Below are 21,249 nucleotides of genomic sequence, written 5' to 3' on the forward strand. Positions count from 1 at the left end.
GTTTTTGAAAGGTTCCTTGGCCATTTAGAAGGGTTTTGTCTTATGGAGGAATACAAACAAAATAAAAATGAAATAAAATAAAAATAAAAATATGCTCCGCCGCCATAGTGGCACTAAAGTGATATGTTTTTCGAAAGCACGAGGCGACGATGAGGAGTTTTTTTTTTGATACCACGTTGCGATACTCCTGCTGCTTCTACTGCTGTTGATAGAAGTGTCGATAAATTTTAACAAGAGACAATCGGCTTAGTGTCTATAAAAGTAGTATACCTTGCATTTTGAAATTTCAAAACGCAAAACACCACTATACCCACTTGAAACCTGGGCCGGCGAGATATAAGGAAAAGTAATGTTTAGAGACTTTATATTTATGATGGGATTTGTTTTGAAAGGGGTTAGGGTTTAATTGTGTAAATAAGACGGTTTGCATATGTTATGCAGAAAGTAATATATATTTTTTAAAGCTAATAAAGTTTTATAATAAAATTTAGGCAAATTTCTAGATATGTATATATTGAATAGAAAATAAAATGAAGCCCTCAATGTTTGACCATATATTCGATTTTCAAGAAATGTATTTTGAGACACGGTTTTTTTTTAATCTTTTTTAATCTCGTAGTGGATATGAAATTCATTTGAATTATATTGTTGGAGGAGTGTGTGTTGAGATCGTTGCTGTGTTGAACCACCTGTCTCATATGAATATCGGAAGTGAAAAGGCAATCATTAAACACTCCTGACTTGTTCCTTATCTCTGACCCTGATAAGTACACTGTAAGTGTTCTTTCTACTGTACGAACATCTGACCATATTGTCTTATACATATCTGCGAATTTCTCGTTTTAAAGTTCTTCATTTAAAAAAAGGGATTCCAAAGACCAGCGTTTGGCAATACGAGAGAGCAAAACTTTGACGCTTTTAATAATTATATTCAGATCTTAACTGGTCAGTATGTTTCCTCGAAAGTGACGTTGCCGCTAATATGATCACAAGTTTGATTTCCTTACAAATGAAAACTTTTATCCTAAACAATATAAAAAACAATAGATCTTGGAAAAACGCATGGAGTGATTCCAGCTGTAAAGAGGTTATTAAAGTTGAAGAAGTAAGTGCCCTTTGCTATAAAGCCAACCCTACTTAAGTAAGTCGAAAAAGGTTAAAAAAACCTAGGAAGACCAGCAATGCTCATATTTGACGGACCAAAACTATGCATGACCAACAATTTTTTGCAAAAAATACTGCAATACTGGTTGTTTGTTGAAAACATAAGAAAAAGCCAAACCCAAAGAAGACGAATCTTCTTCTCATTCTCAAATTATCAACTGATAGCACTAACGTCCCTCCTTTCGATGGTCATGTAAAAGCTGATTAATTATCAGATTTAGAAATATCTTGAAGAACGAAAGCTTCTTAATGACCGGCAGTAGCAATATATATGCCCAATGGTTCATCTCACCAAACAGTGGAACAAATCGTTTTAGTGAAAGTAAGATTATTGCACTAGGTATTTCAAAGGCATTTCATAAAGTCTGGCATCAACCTCTCTTATCGGAAATGCGTGCTTTGGGTAACGACAAATTCTTTCTTCGTTAAATTAAAAAATTTGTTTCGAACCATTCAATACAAGTTGTTTTGGACGAATAAAAGTCTGAAATCCACAATAAAATGCTGGTGTTTCCTAGGGCTCCGTTTTGTCTCCGACCATTTGCCTCATTTTTAAAAATGTTTTCCTGTCTGCAACTTCTTATTCCATTAATTGTTTCGCTGGCGATAGAACTCTTATTTTATCATATTCGTTTCCATACTCACATTTCTCCTGTTCGGCTCTGGAACTGCAACGACAAAATATGACAAGATTATTAAAATCCGATGATGCAAGAAATTTGTCTCACCATCTACATTCTACGTCCAACATATCATTATAATTCTCATCTCTGGGCTGGTGTTCCAGCAACTAACTTAAGCTATTGGAAAATATTCAAAAGAGGTGATAATAACACCAACATTTTCTTGTCAATATATTACTTTTTCACTGTTTTTTTAACTGACTTTGCTCTAGTGAAATAGCCAGTTGCATCTTACCTTTAACAATTTAACCGTAATACTGGCCCTTCTAGGAATTCCCATCAGTTTACAATTAATGTGGCCTATTTTTAACCGAACTATGATATACGGAGAATTGTTGTTTAGCCGCACTACGTGAATGTTGAATGCCTTACTTCGCTCTATCTATCCCTGTCATTTGCAATGTTCAAGAATTCAAAATAAATGTATTTCGACATATCGTTTCCAACCCCTACCTAACACGACAAAGAAGATATTTTTCTTGAAAAATGCACTGTGGCGTATGAGTGATTTTAAATTAAAACTTAAAAAAAGGCATGGGTTGTACAACTATCCTATTAAACAGATAGTTTTCGTTTTTAAGAAAACAGTGATTAATCAAGTGTGTCACAAAAAAACAAATCCGTTGTTGGTAAAAATTAAAATGTTAATGAAGTGACAAAAGAGAAAACAAATCTAGAATCCATTAAAACAATTGAAAAATATCTACATTTTTCATTTAAAATTAATTAAATGTTTGCAAAATTTACTTTGCCTACTCTATTTTATAATAAATATAAGAAAAAAAAATAAACCATGCACAAGATTGTTTCCAAGGACATGATACAATTATTATACTAACTTTGAAAGTGAGTTATGGTTAGCTTAGGATAAATAAAGATTTTTATCAAATTAATATACATAATTTCAAAAAAATTACCTTTTAAAGTACGGTGACATAACAATACTACCAGACCATTAGAATTTATTTGGATACCATTCCAAATGTTATAAAAAATACATTTAAAAAGGGACTATTTATTAGAACCCCATCAAACATGAACTAAAAGAACAAAAACATCAAATGTAAGTATTTATTTATTTATTTATTTATTCATCAAGCAGAGCAATAATGTCTCTTATAGACTACTAAAAGTACTTAACAATCAACAAATAACATACCTACAGATTATCCACCAGTGTTCATAAATGATAATAGTTGTTTTTTAAAGCTATCTCTGCTTAAATACATATTAAAATCAAGTACACAACATACCGAGTTTGCCTGTCTTAAACAACGAGTTATGGGTTCATTATTTCCATAATTAACCCTATGAAAAGGGACATAAAAGAATATATTGTGCCGCAATTCATGGCAAGGTGCATGCAAATTAATTAATGATAGCAAATCGGGGCAATTAATTTTGTAATTGATAACATCCCTTACGAACATTACATCAAAATATTTCCTTCGTGATTCCAAAGTTTGGATGCCTAGTAACAAGCACCTTGAGCTATAAGAAGGCAAATCGACATTCCAACGTAAGATCTTAATAGCTACCCTAGTAAATCTTTTCTGGATTCTTTCAATTCTTGTGGAATGAACTGCATAAATTGGGTTCCATATGGTACAACAATATTCTAATATTGATCTAACATAACTAAAATAGAGTGACCTAAAAGTAAAAGGGTCAGAGAAGTCCTTAGAATTTCTAGAAATAAACCCAAGCATTGAGCTGGCTTTGGCAACTACGTAGTCAATATGGCTAATAAACGTACATTTTCGATCAAAGATTACACCCAGATCCTTTTTTTCGTCTACTCTAGATAAAGAGATTCCTTCAATATTGTAAGGATAGATGATTGGTGAAAAACTTCTGCAAAATGTCATACTCTGACATTTAGAAACATTAAGATGTAGATCATTTATAACACACCAAGCGTTCAGCTTGGACAAATCATTCTGCAGATGTATGCAGTCAGATATAGTTCGAATACTTAAAAATAGTTTCAGATCGTCGGCATACATCAGACAAAAACAATTTTTTAAAAGTGATGGGATATCATTAATAAAGATTAAGAATAGGATTGGCCCCAAATGACTTCCTTGTGGAACGCCAGAAGTAGCTTCCACTGGATCCGAAAGTATATTATTGATCCGAACATATTGAACTCTACCTACTAAATACGATTCAAACCATCTTAGTAAATTAGAGTGAAAACCTAAATTTTTGAGTTTGGAAACTAAAAGCGAATGATTGACTTTATCAAAAGCTTTAGAGAAGTCGGTATACACCACGTCACATTGAAGACCCTTTTCAAGAATGCCTAAGACATAATTGCTGAAAATAGTTAAGTTTGTTGTAGTAGAACTTCCACTAATGAAACCATGTTGCAGAGGAGATATTACTTCTTTAAGAATGAAAACTAGCTTATTATAAATAATTTTTTCAAAAAGTTTGGGAATGACAGATATTTTGCAAATGGGACGGTAGTTGGTGACTTCATTTCTCGAGCCAGACTTGAAAATAGGTGATATAAAAGAAATTTTCCATTCACTCAAGAATTCACCTTCTCGAAGAGAGCGATTGAAAATAATTTGAAGAGGGATTGCCAATACAGATGCACATTTTTTTAAAACGACGGGAGCGATACCGTCAAATCCAGGTTGCTTATCTTCGTTTAATTTTTTCAATTCTTCCTCAACTTCACTTGTGCGTGAGAGCCAAAGTCACCCCAATAACCAATTTTCATTTGATAACTCATTTGTCTAGCCGTTTTTCGAAATGGGCGGACAAGCGGTTTGGCCCGAGTTTTTTTTACCGGCCTCCTGTTTTAAAATCTGTGAATAATTCCAAATAGGCCCGTTGTACAATTTTGCAGTGGACTGATGAGGTAGGTATGTACCAAAAAACGGTACCGGAAGTAACCATTTTGTCACCAAAAGGCCCATTGAAAGTTCGCCAGCTCTGCAATTTTGTATATAAAACGTCATGTTCTATTCATTTCTGACACTCGATTCTAGTCGGCTTATGGGTAGGGTACCCTACGGTCGCCTCCCAAACTATTAAAAAAAAATCTAAATATGTTATAGAGACATTCCAGTGCAAGTATACATCAGTTAGTTGGTAAGCTTTCCACAATCAAAAGAAACAAAAATTATTCCAAAATAACGTTGTCTATTGTTGAAGTGATTAAGCACACCTTGTTGAGGTTCATCCCGCTACCTTAAGTATTTGCCCTAGTGCCTCAAAAATTGTCATAGCAAAACGAATTGTAAAGTGGAATTGAAGATTTTTGAATTGGAATGGAAAATCTATAGGAATAATTGAATTCGAGGAGTTATTACATTTTAACCCTTTCCAACTCCGGTAAAGATATTAGCATAATAATTGTTTCGAACACGTTGTGTGAAAAAAGCCTTAAACCGTTTCGTTTTTCAAATAAGGCATAAGCGAAAGTACATCGGACAACTCAAATGAGCTAAGACCCTACACTGAGTACGAAGTGCTTTGTTCATGACAATATCTATTGATAAATACTTCCAATATATACATCCAATATGTTTTAATATATTTTCAAAATAACATCGTTTCTTGTTGCTAGTATTTGACAGAAAAATTTATCATTAAGTTTGCTATTTTATAAATCAAGTTAAGAAATTATTGCAATAAATTTAGAATTATTCTTTACAAAATTTAAAAAATCTCCCTTAGTATCACATCGCTATCGGCACTTGTTTTTAAACCTCCAATTATTATTAATTTTGAATGTCATTATAAGAAACGTCTAATGATAGGCAACAATGTTAGGTCCAAAAACAGCACCTAATAATATGCTACCAATTAGTGTTCTAAGAAAAAGAATACAATAAATATCAAATTATAATTGTTCATGGCCGATCTCCTTGAATGAGCTGTGAATGAGATATTAGAAAGCTTAAAACTCTTACCAACCTCGTAACTTCCTACAAACACAAAAAGCATGTCATAATATTGCTCCGTTGTGAAGTGAAGGACAAACAAACAAGCAAACAAACAAACTGACTTTCCTATTTATAATAATAGTTTACCAAGGATGGTATGGGCTTTCTATTATTTATTTTTCAATCTTAGTTATTGTATTTTAAATAGAAAAAACAATTTAAAGAATAACCATTAGATACATTAGAATTGTCTTCGTTACGAATTTAATATTTTTTTATTTTCTTCAAATCCCTTTTTACTGACTTGAATCAGTTCACCAGTGATTATTTCAAATCGGATAGATAAAAACTTCCCGTGTAATTCCTCTCCAAAGGTAGTTAAACGAAAATGTTTTGAAAAATAAAAATTAAAAAAAAAACTAAATTTAACGAAGTTTATAGGAAATATAACTTGGCACGGAATTTTCCTCGTCTTTTAAAGTTGGAGGTGTGGATAGTCTCAAAACAATAGCTTGAAAAATTATTTAGAGAACTAGACTCTTATTTCAATATGTTGGATTAAAGGTAACAAACAAAAGTAGATAGTAATTGACATTTCCGAACTTCGTTGATAGGGAAAAATCCAAATTTCATTCCCGATAGCCGTCAATATTTTTTTATTTTTTTGAGTGAACTCTGATTTCTTTATTTTCCTAAGTTTTTTTTTTTAAATTACATAAAAAACAAGATTACTTTTTAAATATTTCCTTTGAATTTTGAAACACAAACCTAAACAAAATATTTGTATATAACTAATTACATTGTATTGAAAACTTGATTCAAACAGTTTTCAATTTTGTAATAATTCCATTGGTTTTCGAATATAATTGCAAAAAGAATAATAATTGCAAAGGAATAATATTTACATATCCACTGGATAAAATCTGTTACACGGAACAAAACAGAACAACCTGCAATACATTTTTTTACTAGAATACTAAACATTGATATTTAAGCTTATAAATTATCACTTCGAAATGTACTTGACGGAGGAACAGACTAAACAAGCAAACATTTTAATAGACTATGTGAGCTGACTTGAAAATTTATATAAAAATCCTCTAAAATTTCAGGCTTTGATTTGTGTAATTGAAATTCGTCTCAGGGTTCTCTAAATCAAAAAATCAATTTTATTTTTTGAAAAAATGCGGTTAAATATATAAATTTATTATTTAAAAGCTTAATGAACATTTTAACCCTTTTAAAATAAATTTCCTACTCATAGACTTTATATTCTTTGCTTCTTAATTGTTTGATGGTGAATTTGATCTACAAAAACAAATGAATAAATGAGAAGAAAAATACATCAGCTTCTTGATTAATAAATGACTTTTTCCATCAATTAAATTCCCCAATTTTTTTCCAAAACAACTCTTTCAGATGATTTCCACAAAAATGGTATCTACGACGAAGACAACATCGCGACCGCTGCTGCTGATGCTGTTAATGACAATCAACACGCGACACTGATTGACAAACCACAACCAACACCATTATTGGAGGAGGATTTTTCTTGCCTGGATGACATTAAAAAGACAGAATTGTATTCTGAAAATATTGGCATCGAAGACGACGACGAGCAGAGCTCTGACAGTTTTTACTCAGGTAAGTCTCAAACAAAATAAAACAAAATTTAATACATAATTGAAACAACCTCTCTGATGTCTGTCTTGAAATATCGACAAAAACAAAAAATAGAAATAAAATTTCAAAGAATTGATTTTCGTGGTAATTTCAATCTGAACTGAACTCTCTCTTTTTGTCTTGATGGGTCAATGAAATTTCTTCACAGCAAAAAAAACAAACATACTTATATGCTTTCCAAATTCAATTGCTCCATTAAAAACAACACCCTCATCCACCGCCACTGCCTCTAGTGCCACTGGCGCTAGCTAGCTGGCTGGAGCTCATCACACCACTCTTATGATGGCCAGACCAGGCGAGGAATAAAAAACAAAGAGAGCACCACGATGAATAGCAATAAGCGCACAAACGAAGAATCTAACAATTGGTGTTCGGGGTGTTATATTCAACTGGCCACGACACTCCTGGGTGTCCTACACCTGAGTCGGGGGAGCCATTGCCACACTGCCTAACTGGCCTTTAAAAACCCAGCACAGCAATCAACACCATAGCACACATTTCTTTGATATGAAACATACGAAACAGGATAGAGAACCGACCCAGCAACCAGAATAAAGAAAAATAAGGAATCAAACCAAGGGAGGTTTCTTCCTCCTCCTCCTCCTCTTTTATACGAGTATGTAGCTTTATTCGAATCCGACAGTTTTGAGGGACGTTTTTTGTTGATTTCAGTTTTGCAACAACTCTGATGTGAAAACAAAACAAACATATCCACCGCCAAACGCCAAGAGAGAGAGTGGGAGTTATATTGTGGTAAGGGTTAGGAAACGGCAAGCGGACATCTATAGGACATCCTCGTTAAACCTGCTCCAAGATCAAGACCCTTGAAGCTATTATTTCTTAACCATAATATTGTTGTATGTTGAATGAAAAGGAAGAAGGGGTGGGTTTTTATGCAGAAATAGTGTGAGAGTGTCCTCATAGATAGTTCCTTACAAGCTTAGGAGAAAAAGGATAGATTAAAAAGGGAATTTGTACTTTTACTCTAAAGGAATCCTTAATCACATTCAAATGACATCAAAACAAATGAAGTTAAGATTTGTTCTTCTTCTTCTTTTCGTACTTGTCTTTTACATATATATATCCTGTCGTGTGCATATGGATGTACCTTTAAGGAAGTGCGAGAAATTGGCCGGGAGTCGTCCTTAATACGAGTATGTACATCAGTTTAGTAAATATATCTATATAATTGCATATGTGACTCCTTTGGCCACATACATAAGAAACATTGTTAAACTACAATTAATTTTATTTGTCTTAAAAAGGAGACGTTTGTATACAAAGAGACAGCTTCATGTCGGACAAATGCGACCATTAATTATGCACAAACTCGGAAACTATTTTAGAAAATCACTTTAAAAAGGCTTTTGTTTAAGTTTTGAAATAGGTATAAACTACTTATCTGTACCCAGAAGTTGAAATTGGGTTTAAAAGATTTATTAAGAAGACAGTTTGCAATTTTTTTTTATTTTATCAAAATCTTTTGACTCTGTTTGAATTAATTTAAAAAGCTTAAATGTGGATTCCTAAACAAAAACAATAAAAAGACAGTTGGATTAAAATATCACATTACAAAGTAAGTCAACATTTTCACAGTCAATCGTTAACCATTGATGGGCCATAGATTCAAAACCCTTGATGTCTTAAATCTATGGCCCATGATGAATCGACGGTAATTCTGTAAAACACTTCCTATATCTCGATACATTTACAGACTTCAGATATTTTGTTTGTGGAAATGGGGGAAAACAACGCATTTAGTGAGAATCTAATCCTGGCTGGCAATTTTACCCAAGTATGTTCAATGAAAAGATGTATAAATTGGGTTATTTAAAAATGAATTTTGAAATCCTTAATGTCAATGGAAATTTTTTGTGATATAGGGCAACTAAAAGTATGTTCGAACACATTTTTTGTTAACATCACTTTTAACACGAGGCTGTGATAGAAATGCGTTTCATTGAAATGTTCGTCTTATAAACGTCATCTGTTAGGGCATATTTGAATGAAAATGCTTTCGAAAAGCATATCATTGCGTATTTTTCTTTTTTTTTTGTAAAGGCAAGCAATAAAAACAAAGCATTAATAGGAACGAAGAATGAAACGCAACAGTTTTTTAGACAATTTTCGAGTGACTCAAAACATTTAGAGTTTGAAAAAGATTTAGGTGGTGCTTTTGTGAGGGCTGATATACCCTTGTTCGAAATTCGCAATTAAAGTATTCGTTAATTTTTTGAAAAATATACCGAGCACAACATTTATCATGCATGCATGTTACATGCCTCGCACATGGACTTCACCCAGTATGTGAAAAGATTAGAAGTGAATATGTTGATATTGACCGCTTTATAGCAAATGGAAAAAAAGTGTTTTTAAAAACTCCATTCAGAGTGAAAACTCTTACAGACATAGACCCTGGACTAGAACTTCCTCCACAGCCAATCATAACGCGATGGGAACATGGCTCGAAGCGGTGAACTACTACACCAAGCATTTTGAAAAGATTGTTCGGATTTTGTGTGCTTTTTTTCAAAAATTGAATAACGTGGTTCATCGCTCAATTCCATAACACAAATTTTTAAGTGATGCGGTGCAGAATTATAGCAAGGCTGTGAAATTAGTGAAGAAAAAAATAAAACATGTAATGGAGAAAAATGCTGGCTTCGAAAAACTAAAAACAATTGCAATGGCTTTGTCAGGAGATAAATCCTTAGCAGTACGCAAATACGTTCCGATCACTTCTGTTACATTGAACGGAGCTTTTAAATGTATACAAATATTTTTCGATCAAACAGACAAACCTTAATTTTCAAAAATTTTATTGAAATCTTAGTTATTTACCGCAACCAAAATTTGCAATACATTTTCTTACTGATCGCTGACATTACAAAATATCTTTTATTCAAAAATAAATTTGCTTTGTAAACTTTGTTTTTTTTTTTTTTCTTTATTAAATACTATACGTGTGCGAAGTTGAACTATTCGCCAATAAACGCATTTTTGGATGTTCTATTTATCTTCAAAAAGTTGGAGTAAAGAAGAGTTTTAATTTGTCTTTTTTTTATTGGTATTGTTCTTATTAATTAATTGGCTTAAGCAAATAACGCTTCTTATAAACATCTTTTACATTTATTGAAAGGGCATATATTTGGTATTTAAGGGTATATTGTAGGCGTTTAAAACTTGTTTTTTAGAACATATTTTTGGTTGTCCTACCGATACAATACGTGCAGTATAACTGTAAGGCTTTCGCACCCTGTAAACATTTGAGGTGTAGGGATACAAGTAAATGTAAGTCGATCTTTTTTATTTTTTTTTTGCATCTTAGAACCAACTCTAGTAAAACTGTCAACAAGTAACAAGATGTTAAACCTGAACTTCACGTGCGATGGAATGTTTTAAGTACATATTAAAATGTTTGAGTTTAAACTTCTTAATTTGAAATTATTTTTTTAAATTGTAACGGTTATAATAGGTTAACTTTATTACGAATATAACCACTAAGTATGTTTTTTTTTTCTCGTGACTAGGTTAATTTTGTGTGGTTTTGTTTTGTTAATTTGTTTTGAGATTTAAAGTTTACACTAAAAAAAGCATTATGTTTTTTTTCATATATTTGTAGGTACGGAATTGTTATTGTAAGGTAAACAGTTTTTTGCTTGGAAAACAGATAATAAATTCAGAGACCTTTCCAGCTTTCCTTTGCTTTTTTATATAATACGTTATCAAACATTAATTAAGTTTAAAAATCTATGTTCAATAAATTTTAAATTATGAGATAGGTAATTAAAACATTAAAATTTAAAATAAAGAGCGTTTTATGGGCATAAAGTTTAATCTAATTGTTTCCAAAGTCTTTATGTTAGTAGTTCAGTTTCATGAAACGCGAACGATACTTTACTCATCTAGGTGTCCACTTAAAAACCAGTAGCATTGTTACCATAAATATATAAACAAACTTCTAAGCCTTAGTTTTAAATAAAATAACATTGACTAAAATGTGTAAAAAATACCTCCTTTTTCGGTTAACTTTTTTAAGACCCTTCAAAATGTATGGAGTTATTGCGAGTTAAATTTGAATATCGCTCTACAAAAAAAATACCTAAGAGTCTGTTTTTCTGTAGAAGAATAGTCAGTTCTGAAATGAATTGTGTATACAGTGTATTTTTGACTGTTTGTTGTGTTTTGTTCTCAAAAGCTTTTGAATGATATCTCACAAAAAAATAAAGTTTTCAATGATTGTCAGTGTCCTAGCACCACATTTTAGTGATTGGTATCAGCCTTGCACAAAAAATTAATCTAGTCTTTTGAGATAGACAAACATTTATGTATGTTCATAATTGCATAAAACAAAAATTAAATTAAAAGAACGTATACGCCCGAGTCTACCACCTTCATCTTAGTTTAATTTTTAAATAAAATAATAGACTGCACTAAGCATAACTTTTTAGTCTATCATTTGTTTAACGTAGGTATCATAATAAACTTTTCTGCGTAAACGTATAAAGTACTGCGAACGTTGGAAGTTAATTATTAATCTGCCAAAATCAAAATGTTTGGTTTTTTGAAAAAGTTGCAAGACGTCCGTTTGAACAAAAATGGTTCCTTAATGGTTCCGAAATTGATGAAGTGAATGAATACCAATACCTTGGGGTACTATTAACTTGCAATCTCAAATACAAGAAACATTTGGTAAACAAATTAACAAGCTCAAAAAATGCAATCACTTTCTCGTGGTCTTCTTTTATTAGTAATCAGAATATTTCCCAAAGCAATAAGTTGAACATTTTTGAGGCAGCTTCGAGATCTATCATGTGTTATGGCGCACCTATATGAGGACAGTGTGAACTTGAACACGTTGAGAAACTTTAACGTTTTTTCCTGAAAAAAAATGCAATTTGTTCCAAAAACACTCCCAACTATATGTTGCACCTCGAAACTGGTATCAACAAAATGCTTATATTCACTCTCAACTTACATTTTGAGTACATACGGAAAGTTTTTAGTTATCCAAGAAACCGACTTCCAAAAATATTAGCAGAGGAAACAATTCGAAAGTCAACATTCTGTTTTAATGATTGGGTTAAAGTTTTTTGTGATGCTGGAATAGAATTGAACTATTATTCTCAAAATATTGATTGGAGTTTGAAACATAAACACGTTATTGAAACTTTAATAAGAAAGGCTTGGAAAAAAAATGTAGAAATGGCAAGAATGTCACAGTTTCATGATGAATATTGTCGTCTTGAATATACGAAAAACGAGTTATATTTTAATGACGTTTTGCAAGCTAAAGTCCTATCATTGATTTTTAAGGCAAGAGGCGGGCTTCTTAATATTAATGCTCGGGCATTTAAAGATAAAACAAATGGAATATGCTCAATTTGTAACTTGGATCTAGCTGAAAATACTTTGCAGCTTGTGGCAATTTGTCCAATTTATAATTAGATTTTTTTACTCCGGGAAAGAAAGTTTAACGAAAGATGAATTTTACATAAAAATGAATGGCCAGAACTACACAACTCTTTATTTATATCTTTAGAGGTTTGGATATATAGAAACTTAATTATTAATGAGTATTTCTAATAAACAAAAAATTTGGAACTAAAAAAAAATCAAAAATTAAATCGCATTTGCCAATCTGACAGACAACAATATTGTTAATGTCATATTATTTTGCTTATTATATATTTTTTTGTATCTATTTTTTTAAAAATAAAATACATTATTATTATTATTATTATTATTAATAAACTTATCTGGGTAGCAATATTGCTATATTTATTGACTACATCGATATAGAAATCTATGCTTTTAGTACTATTCCTTTTCCAATTAATAATGTTACACACTTGATTGAATCGACAATATCTACATATACTGGTGGCTCAAAAATTGATGCTTGAGTACTTGCAAGTTTCTTTTCTGAAACACTTTCTTTATTCAACAATTCAAATCGAAACTTGTAAATTACTGTTGCCAAGAATTTTCGGATCTTAGTTTAGAGCATAACATTAGACTCTGTGGGTTACTAAGACGAAGTGATGTGTCTGGGAATAAGAGAGTTGATGAGGATCAAGAAACCAATGAAAGAAGGATAAAAGCCTTGAAATCTGTGCCACGGCCAGAAAATATGGCCCAAATTCGACAAAGCTAGATCCCGTTGGACTACGCATCTTTACACAATATCTTTACTATCTTTCTCGTGGGCATAATATAAGGTAAAAACCTGTTGGGTTTCCAAAAAAAAGAAAATCCGGCTTACCACCAATGATATGGTTAAAAGCTGCAATGATGATGAAGAGCGCTAAGACACAGCCTACTTTTTATGCCACTAGACAGCACTAGAAAGAAATTCCACAAGAAATTCTTAGGCAGACAATTCTGCAATAATCTTTACTAACTGGAATATATTTTAGTAAAAATTCTATTAATAATAATAATTTTAATACCTAACCTATACCTAACCTGGTCAAAATTATCCTATTTTAGAAAGAAAAATTGTGTGCGTTTATTTCAAGTTAAACATACGAAGTGTGTTCAAAAAGTACTTAGAATTTTCATTTTTATTTGTTTACATCAATGTAGTCCCCTTCAAAGAAGTCTCCCCCAGATATAATACACTTATTCCAGCATTTTCTAATCTTGGAAGCACTCTTGATATTCACTTTTTGATAAGTTTATGAGCGTTCTCAGCGATTGGGCCTTTATTTCTTCAATCGAGGAAAAACGCCGTCCTTTCATGGGTCTCTTCAACTTTGGAAACAGGAAAAAGCCACACGGAGCCATATTTGGTGAATATGGAGTTTGGGTCTACGGTATTGTTTTCAAAACAAAAATTACGAACAAGCAACGACGAGTGAGGTGTGTTATCTTGGTGCAAAAGGCAGTAATTGTTTTTCCATAAATCTGAGCGTTTTTTTCGAATTGCTTCACGCAAACTTCTCAAACCCTTAAGGTAATATTCCTTATTAACAGTACGACCTTGTGGTAACAACTCTTGATGCCCTATGTCATTATAATCGAAGAAAATAGTAAGCAAACCCTTCACATTTCATCGAACTTGACGTTCTTTTTTTGCTCTTGGTGACGTTGGATGCTTCCAGGTGAACAATTGTGCTTTGGTTTCGACATCATAACCGTACACCCATGTTTCACCACCAGTTATGACCTTTTCAAGCAAACTTGGATCGTCGTTGACGTCATTTAACAGCTCCTGAGCAATGTTCATGCGTTTGTTTTTTTGGGCAACATTCAGCAGTTTTGGAATTCATTTTACAAAAATCGCCGAGCTCATAAAAACACGCCGAACCTTAGCAACTTCCACAGACAAAGTAAACAGTGAATATAGCTGTAAATTGCATCATACTTTATGGGCATGTATACTAACACAATACAAAATATGCTGGAGAGTCCTCCAGACCCGAGGAATTTAAAAATTCCGGGTACTTTTTGAACACACCTCGTTTATCTTGCACTTGAAAGCTAGGCCTATTCTATCATATGTATATAATTCATTTCGTTATAAGAATTTATTTATCTAGGTTATTAGAAATTCAACACATTTAAGATTGTTTGAAAAAAAAATATTTTTGTTCATACTCTACAATTTTTAAGACTTTTCAATTTCTTATTTTCGAATTTCACCATCTAGATCAAGATGGTACAATATTCAACACGAGTTTTAAAGTTGTAAGATAAAAATCATATTTCCAATAAAACTTTTAAAAAGGTGTTTTACATATGAATATAGGGTGTCCTGTAGAGGTGAGTCAAATGTTGTCAACTTGTTTACCACGAGTAAGGGTTGTTTTAATGAAAAACCTTCTTTTAGTCAATTTTAGTAATATTTGTTTTTAATGTTTTTGGGGTTTTTAAAATAATCAAATGCTGGTAAAATTAGTTTTTAGCAAAAAAACTAATTGTATAGGCATTATTACAATGCCGCTAAAATTTGGTCAATACTTAGTAATTTTTCTTTTCAAACTTTAGAGTAGAATGCTGAAAAAAAAGTTTATGATTTGATGTTGTTTTCTTTGTTCAAAAATAGTCTTTGTTCTTAAAATTTATAAAAGGGTATGAATTTTACCACAGATAAGAGCAAATGAAGAGTTATGCGCATTTGATACCGTGTAGAGAAGGTTTTAAAGCAAAACAAAAATAAAATGCACGACTGGTATGCAAAGAGTCTGTTTAAAAAAGTACATACATATATACGATCTTAAAATATACTTGTAAAATAAGTTTTTCACATGAGGCATTCCACGCCAAATCGGTCGGTTTCAAAAATTCGAATTTTCTAAATTTCTAAAAGAGGCCTACTGATAAATTTAGAGGTTTGTTTGATCAATGGTTTAAAAATATAAAATTTTCAAGAATCATATCTTTTTTTCTTTTTAATCGTGTTTTCCAAATTTTGTGTATCCACCGATTTTTTTTAAATTTATAAATGTATATAGTAATCTTTCATCTTTTAAGCCTGGTTCATCAATTGTTATCTTATGATTATTAGAAATTTTCTACCTTTGAATTTTAAAATTAGGCATTTTTTTCTTTTTAAATATAACTACATTTAAAAACCAAAAACTTAGAATTTAATAAGCCGTTTTACGTTCCTTAAAAATTGTATGAATGTTTGTTAACAAAAATACAAAAAAGTAGCCTAGTGCGTTTTTGTATGCGCTCAAACATTTTAAATTTTCCTATTTAACGAAGCCATATTCAGCAATCAAAACTGACAGTCTAGACATTGGTATTGAATTAAATAAATTCGTATCAAAACCTGAATATTTTATTGATGTTTCCCTAAAATTCGATGTTCTTTTATCAAGCCGTTCATTGCTTCATAATTTCTGTTATATTTTCATGATCACTTCCCTTGATAAAATTCGAATATTCAAAACGGTTGACCCGAAACATCAAAAAAACTCTTAAGCAAATTTAAAATTCAATGACCATATTTAATCAAGATTAAAAACCCTTTCCCAATTAAAAACAATAAACCCCAAAATATATAATTGCACAATCTCGTCTCTCAATCATCATCATCATAAGATTTAACTCGTATAAAATACAGCTTTTTATACATTAACTATGTGCCTACCTAAATTACACTTAAAACTTAAAATGTTCTCTATTAAACTTTCTTTACCAACAACAAAAAAAGCAACGAGAAGAACTCCTCAATGAAATTCTGCTAAAGAAGATCCCAAGATTTCCAACAAAAAGTCATAAACTTTGTCTTTTTTATGAATTTATTATTACCCACTTCTAAATTTAGACTTAAGATATATGTGAGTAAGAATTTTACCAACAAATTGTACGGGTAACAATGGTAACACTGGTAGCTGTTTTGTGTCGTTTAGTTTTGACATTTATATGCTTCCAAAAATGCTCACTTCCAACGATATCTATCTTTATGGTCTTATAAAATTGTCATCATCTTGCTTCACAATCTTTTGCCCAATTTACTTGTCATTTGAATATGAAATGATGTGTACCTTTAGCTGCTTTAGCGCAATATCATATCCAACTTAGCGGTTGTCCTCATTTATCTGCCATCAAACATCACCGAAAGATTCTCAAGTCAGCCTACGACAACAGCGACACTCGACACACGACCTGTGTTAAACTTGTTTCGGACTTTTTTTTGTTAATGGATATTTCATTAAAAAACATGTGATCTAAAAGAAACATGCTCCAACGCAGCTGGTTAGAGAATGACCCCTTTCCTTGCCTCATATTGATGGCTTCTCTGATGGCTAGAGTTTAAGATGGAAACGAGACCATCACAAGATATCTGGGTTTTGACAATAATAATCGCTTAAAGAACAAATTCCGAAGTTGATCATGTTTTTGTGACTATAACCTCTCTGTAAGCCTGCCTCCAAAAAATTTCAAAGCTACAGAGTTGAGTGGGGTTAGGAGAGGTTTAAGATGATGAGAATTATTGTGTTTTTTGTTTTAAGGATAAGGAGTGCAACTTTCAACAACTGGGAACAAACTCATTCCGTAAGTCATTAAAACTCTTTCTCTTTCTCTCCCTCTTAACTTCACTTCTTTTTTCATCCTTTCCTTATAACTCCTTTATTCCTTTGGCTGAATGTGCATTGTGTAGAGTGGACATTTAAGGTGGCGCGGTATAAGTCATGACAACTTTACATCCCCCAGACAGCCTCATAAATAATATTTTCTTTACCAAAGTGTAATGCAAAACCTTACCTTGCTTATACCATACCACTATCAGGTGTAATGCACACTGCCTCCTTCAGGAACAGAACCAGGATCATAGAAACAGGAGACATCAGCGAAAGAACAATGCCACGCTGACCAAGTCTGTGGCTGATGGAAGAAGAAGAAGAAGAAGGGGTTGGGTATATGGTAAAATAAACTTCTCGCCATAACTACGTACTACTTCCGACCGTCCATCCAGAGACCTTCCATAGTTTGCGCTCGACAACTTTTGCATTCAAAACTTTGAATTCTAGTGTGGAAAACGATGCTGACACAAGGAAACACTATACAGAAAATAGGAAGTCCTTTTCTGTCAACGAAAGTGAGAATAGAAACTTAAGGTGGCAGTGCAGCGGTTGGAAAGAAGAAAAGGGTTTTTTTTCTCGCTGTACCTCTTCTGTATATAAGAAAAATACATCAGCAGCTTTTGTGTTCCCTTTGGGGGTCGAATACTTGGTTTGGTTCTCGGGCTTTTGGTCTTCTTATTCCCAAAGGAGGTTAAGTCTAAGGTAAGTTAAGTGCACTGGGGGTGAGAGTCATTTATTCATGCGGCGGCATAAGAAACGAAACGAAACCGAAACGAATGCGAAAGGATTTTCAAAAGTTTATCCTCGCTCTTTATTTTCTTTTTCTGTTTTCTGTTTTATTTTTTTTTACCGTTCTGTTTATAAAAGTTATGACACCTTTCTTTTTTGGCAAATGATTTATTACCGTTGTTGTTTCTGAATCTTGTTTTGAAATTTTTCTTTCTCAAAAACAAAAATATTGGATCCTTGAAGTGCGTGTCATTTTGTAGTTAAATTTTCCTCCTTCCATCTAAACAGACAATCGGAATTTCCGATCAGAGGGCTTGAGAAGAAGGAAGTCTGGGTAATTTCTCGAACAGGACTTGCAGGCTCTTAAACCACATAAATCGTTGCTCTTGCTGTTACCGTTACCGAATGTCGGGATTTCTAATTAGCCGAACCCTTAATTTTGATGGAATTTCATCTAAGTAAAAGAAGCCCCTCAACGTGCATAGAAGGACATAAAAGTCGAGAGAGGGTGTATCATTTGTGGGTGGGAAGGGATTTCAAATCCAAACCAAATGTGTGTAGTTAATCCTTTCAAGAAATGAGGGATGGAGGGTGGTTGGTGTGTGAATGGGTATAACTACCGTGCTCGTATATTGCCAGGCACACAGGCCATGAATCGAAGAAAGTCACTTTGGTCGTCACAAGGATATGAAATTCCTCAGTGGGTACTATGGGACTTGAGAGCTTCTCTGTGCAGTATAGCGCCAGAAGTTAGAGTTAGAGCTATATATCGCACATCACATATGTGTGGAGAAGCAAAAGAAGAAGAAGAAAAACGAAAGATATAGATGAGACGCAAAGAACATTATCAGTTGTAAGTAGGATAGGAACATTGTTGGGATTCCTTAGTGTTTCGGATCAACAAGGACGACAACGACGAAGAAGACTACGACGACAACAAGAACGACTATAGGACGACAAGGACACACGACGACGACACCGATGAGGACGAGAACGAAAACGACGATGATGCTTTGGCTCTGGCTTTGGCTCCTTTTTTCTTGCTCCTGGCTCCTGGATTGTGGGGTTATTCTCCTTAGTGCCATTTCACACATATTAAAAGTGAAAAGCACACACATTTGTGTGTTTGTTTTGCTCAGAGGCTTGTGTGATGGGATTCCATTCCGGTGTGTGCTGCCACTGCTACTGATGCCAACATATACCAGCCCAGCAGTACCCAGTGCCACTACCACTGCCACCACTATGAAATATATAAATGGGGAAAAGTGTGTACAACAAATTCCAATTGGATGTATCCTTTTGGGGCATTTTGAAGCATTATGGTACTCGAAGGAACAATTCCATTCGGTCCCGTGAGACTTTGTGACTATACTTGTACCTACTACACACAGACAACTAAAAATAAAAACGACTACACACCAACCGTACCTATGTGATATTAAACATATACATACATACGAGTATATCCTGCAGGACTTTTCGCATGTTGAAAATATTTTGTAGAACAAAATTTACTCGCTTATACACGAGCAAGGAGTATGTGATGATGGAAGGAGTACATTTACCACCTTAACAACGAACGAACATATTATTCGAGGGTCGTACAACATCAGAAATAAATATTCTTACTTAAATGAATAATTTATAAAAATGATTGTAGTTACTTTGGTTCTCTTTTTTTTTATTTTGATGCGTCTTATTTTAGAAATAGGTCATTTAGTGTTGTTGTTGGTGTATGTGTATAGATTATAGTGGGAGGAAGTACCTTTGCTATATGATTATGCGTTATTATTTAATTTTATTATTATTTTTATATCCATATGCACCTTGAATAAACCCTTTGGAGATTAGAACTAAGATTTATAGATATAGAAAAAGTGTAACTGATTATGAATTATTAATTAAAACCTCTAGTCAAACCCACTTTTATAGGAAGTCTCATGGACAATACACTTACAATATTTTCTCCTTTTCAAAAAAAAAACTTTAAGCCTATTTAAGAAAGACAACTTTTGACCTATAACTTGAGTATGTTTCTTTTTTTTTTAAATTCGGTTGATGTATTTTTAGTTCACGAAAATTAAACATTTCCTTCGGAAACATTTCGACAAAGCTGAATTTCACCGGAAAACTTTATTTGTAAGAAAGTTTAAGGAGGTGAAAATTCTCTTTTTTGCAAATTATTCGAAAGCTGCAGGTTTTATTTTGAAAAAAGCTGAACGTACACATTGTAGCTCTTTGTGATTTTATATAAAAAAGGAGACTGAGATGCGACCCACACTGATAACTTCTCATCCTATCTGTCGATTTGTTTTGCTTAAAAATTTGTAGGTTTTCGTGTTAGGTTAAGAAAGTTGGTGGTTTAATTATGCTTAAACATTTTAAAATTACCAGAAACATTTTTCGTATAAAGAAATAGTTTAATTTGAAAATCTAGTTTTGTTAAATAGATTTTTAGTCGAAAACAAATTTTTACCACTTCTTAATTTTTTACAAATTAGATGAATGAAATTAATTTGAGAGATATCAAGAATCGAACATGAATTTTTACCAAATTTGCGTACTATTTTTTTAGATTTTATTTTTTTTATGAAAAAACGGACTGTTGGATTTTTATAAAAAAAAACTACTGAATATCGAAAACAATATTTTAATTCAAACAAAAAAGGTTGAAGAAAATATTTTTAATTTTTGAAAAGCTTTTTGAGTCGAAAGTAAATTTTTATTAAGTTTTAGTATTGTTTTTTTAGGTTATTATTTTTTGTAAAAAAAAACTATCAGTTCAATTTTTCTCAAAATTGTTCAGAATGTTGAAAACAATATTTCTTATAAGCCCAAATAAGCTGGAAGCAAAGGTATTGAAAAGATATTTAAGTCGAAAATTAATTTTTACCAACTTTTGTTAAATTTTCTTTTAAGTTTTTTTCAAGATAATAACCGAAAAATCTTTTTTCTTTAATTACTCAAGAACCTCTTCGAATTCAACATAACCCTAAAACAATACGCTGGTAGCAGTCGTACCTTTCAAGACGGTTTTTTATTAACTGC

The 21,249-nt window shown here is 32.4% G+C and overlaps 1 protein-coding gene across 1 annotated transcript; it reads left to right on the forward strand.

Annotated features, from left to right (window-relative positions):
• The first annotated feature begins 1,413 nt into the window (after window positions 1-1,413).
• On the forward strand, window positions 1,414-19,280 carry LOC129949541 (putative uncharacterized protein DDB_G0270496). The gene is made up of 3 exons (XM_056061065.1): window positions 1,414-1,486; window positions 7,169-7,393; window positions 19,090-19,280. Exons 1-3 carry the CDS (start codon window positions 1,414-1,416, stop codon window positions 19,278-19,280), a joined length of 489 nt encoding a protein of 162 aa, XP_055917040.1.
• Window positions 19,281-21,249: the final 1,969 nt, after the last annotated feature.

This window comes from Eupeodes corollae, chromosome 1, assembly GCF_945859685.1.
Source record: "Eupeodes corollae chromosome 1, idEupCoro1.1, whole genome shotgun sequence".
Taxonomy (NCBI): Eukaryota; Metazoa; Arthropoda; class Insecta; order Diptera; family Syrphidae; genus Eupeodes; species Eupeodes corollae.

Bases quoted from the DNA above. Each gene is read 5' to 3' on its own strand.
- LOC129949541 (XM_056061065.1), top strand. From the start codon at position 1,414: ATGACCGGCAGTAGCAATATATATGCCCAATGGTTCATCTCACCAAAC. The intron at 1,487-7,168 runs GTAAGATTATTG...CAACTCTTTCAG, and splicing joins AACAAATCGTTTTAGTGAAA to ATGATTTCCACAAAAATGGT. The intron at 7,394-19,089 runs GTAAGTCTCAAA...GGGATTCCTTAG, and splicing joins CTCTGACAGTTTTTACTCAG to TGTTTCGGATCAACAAGGAC.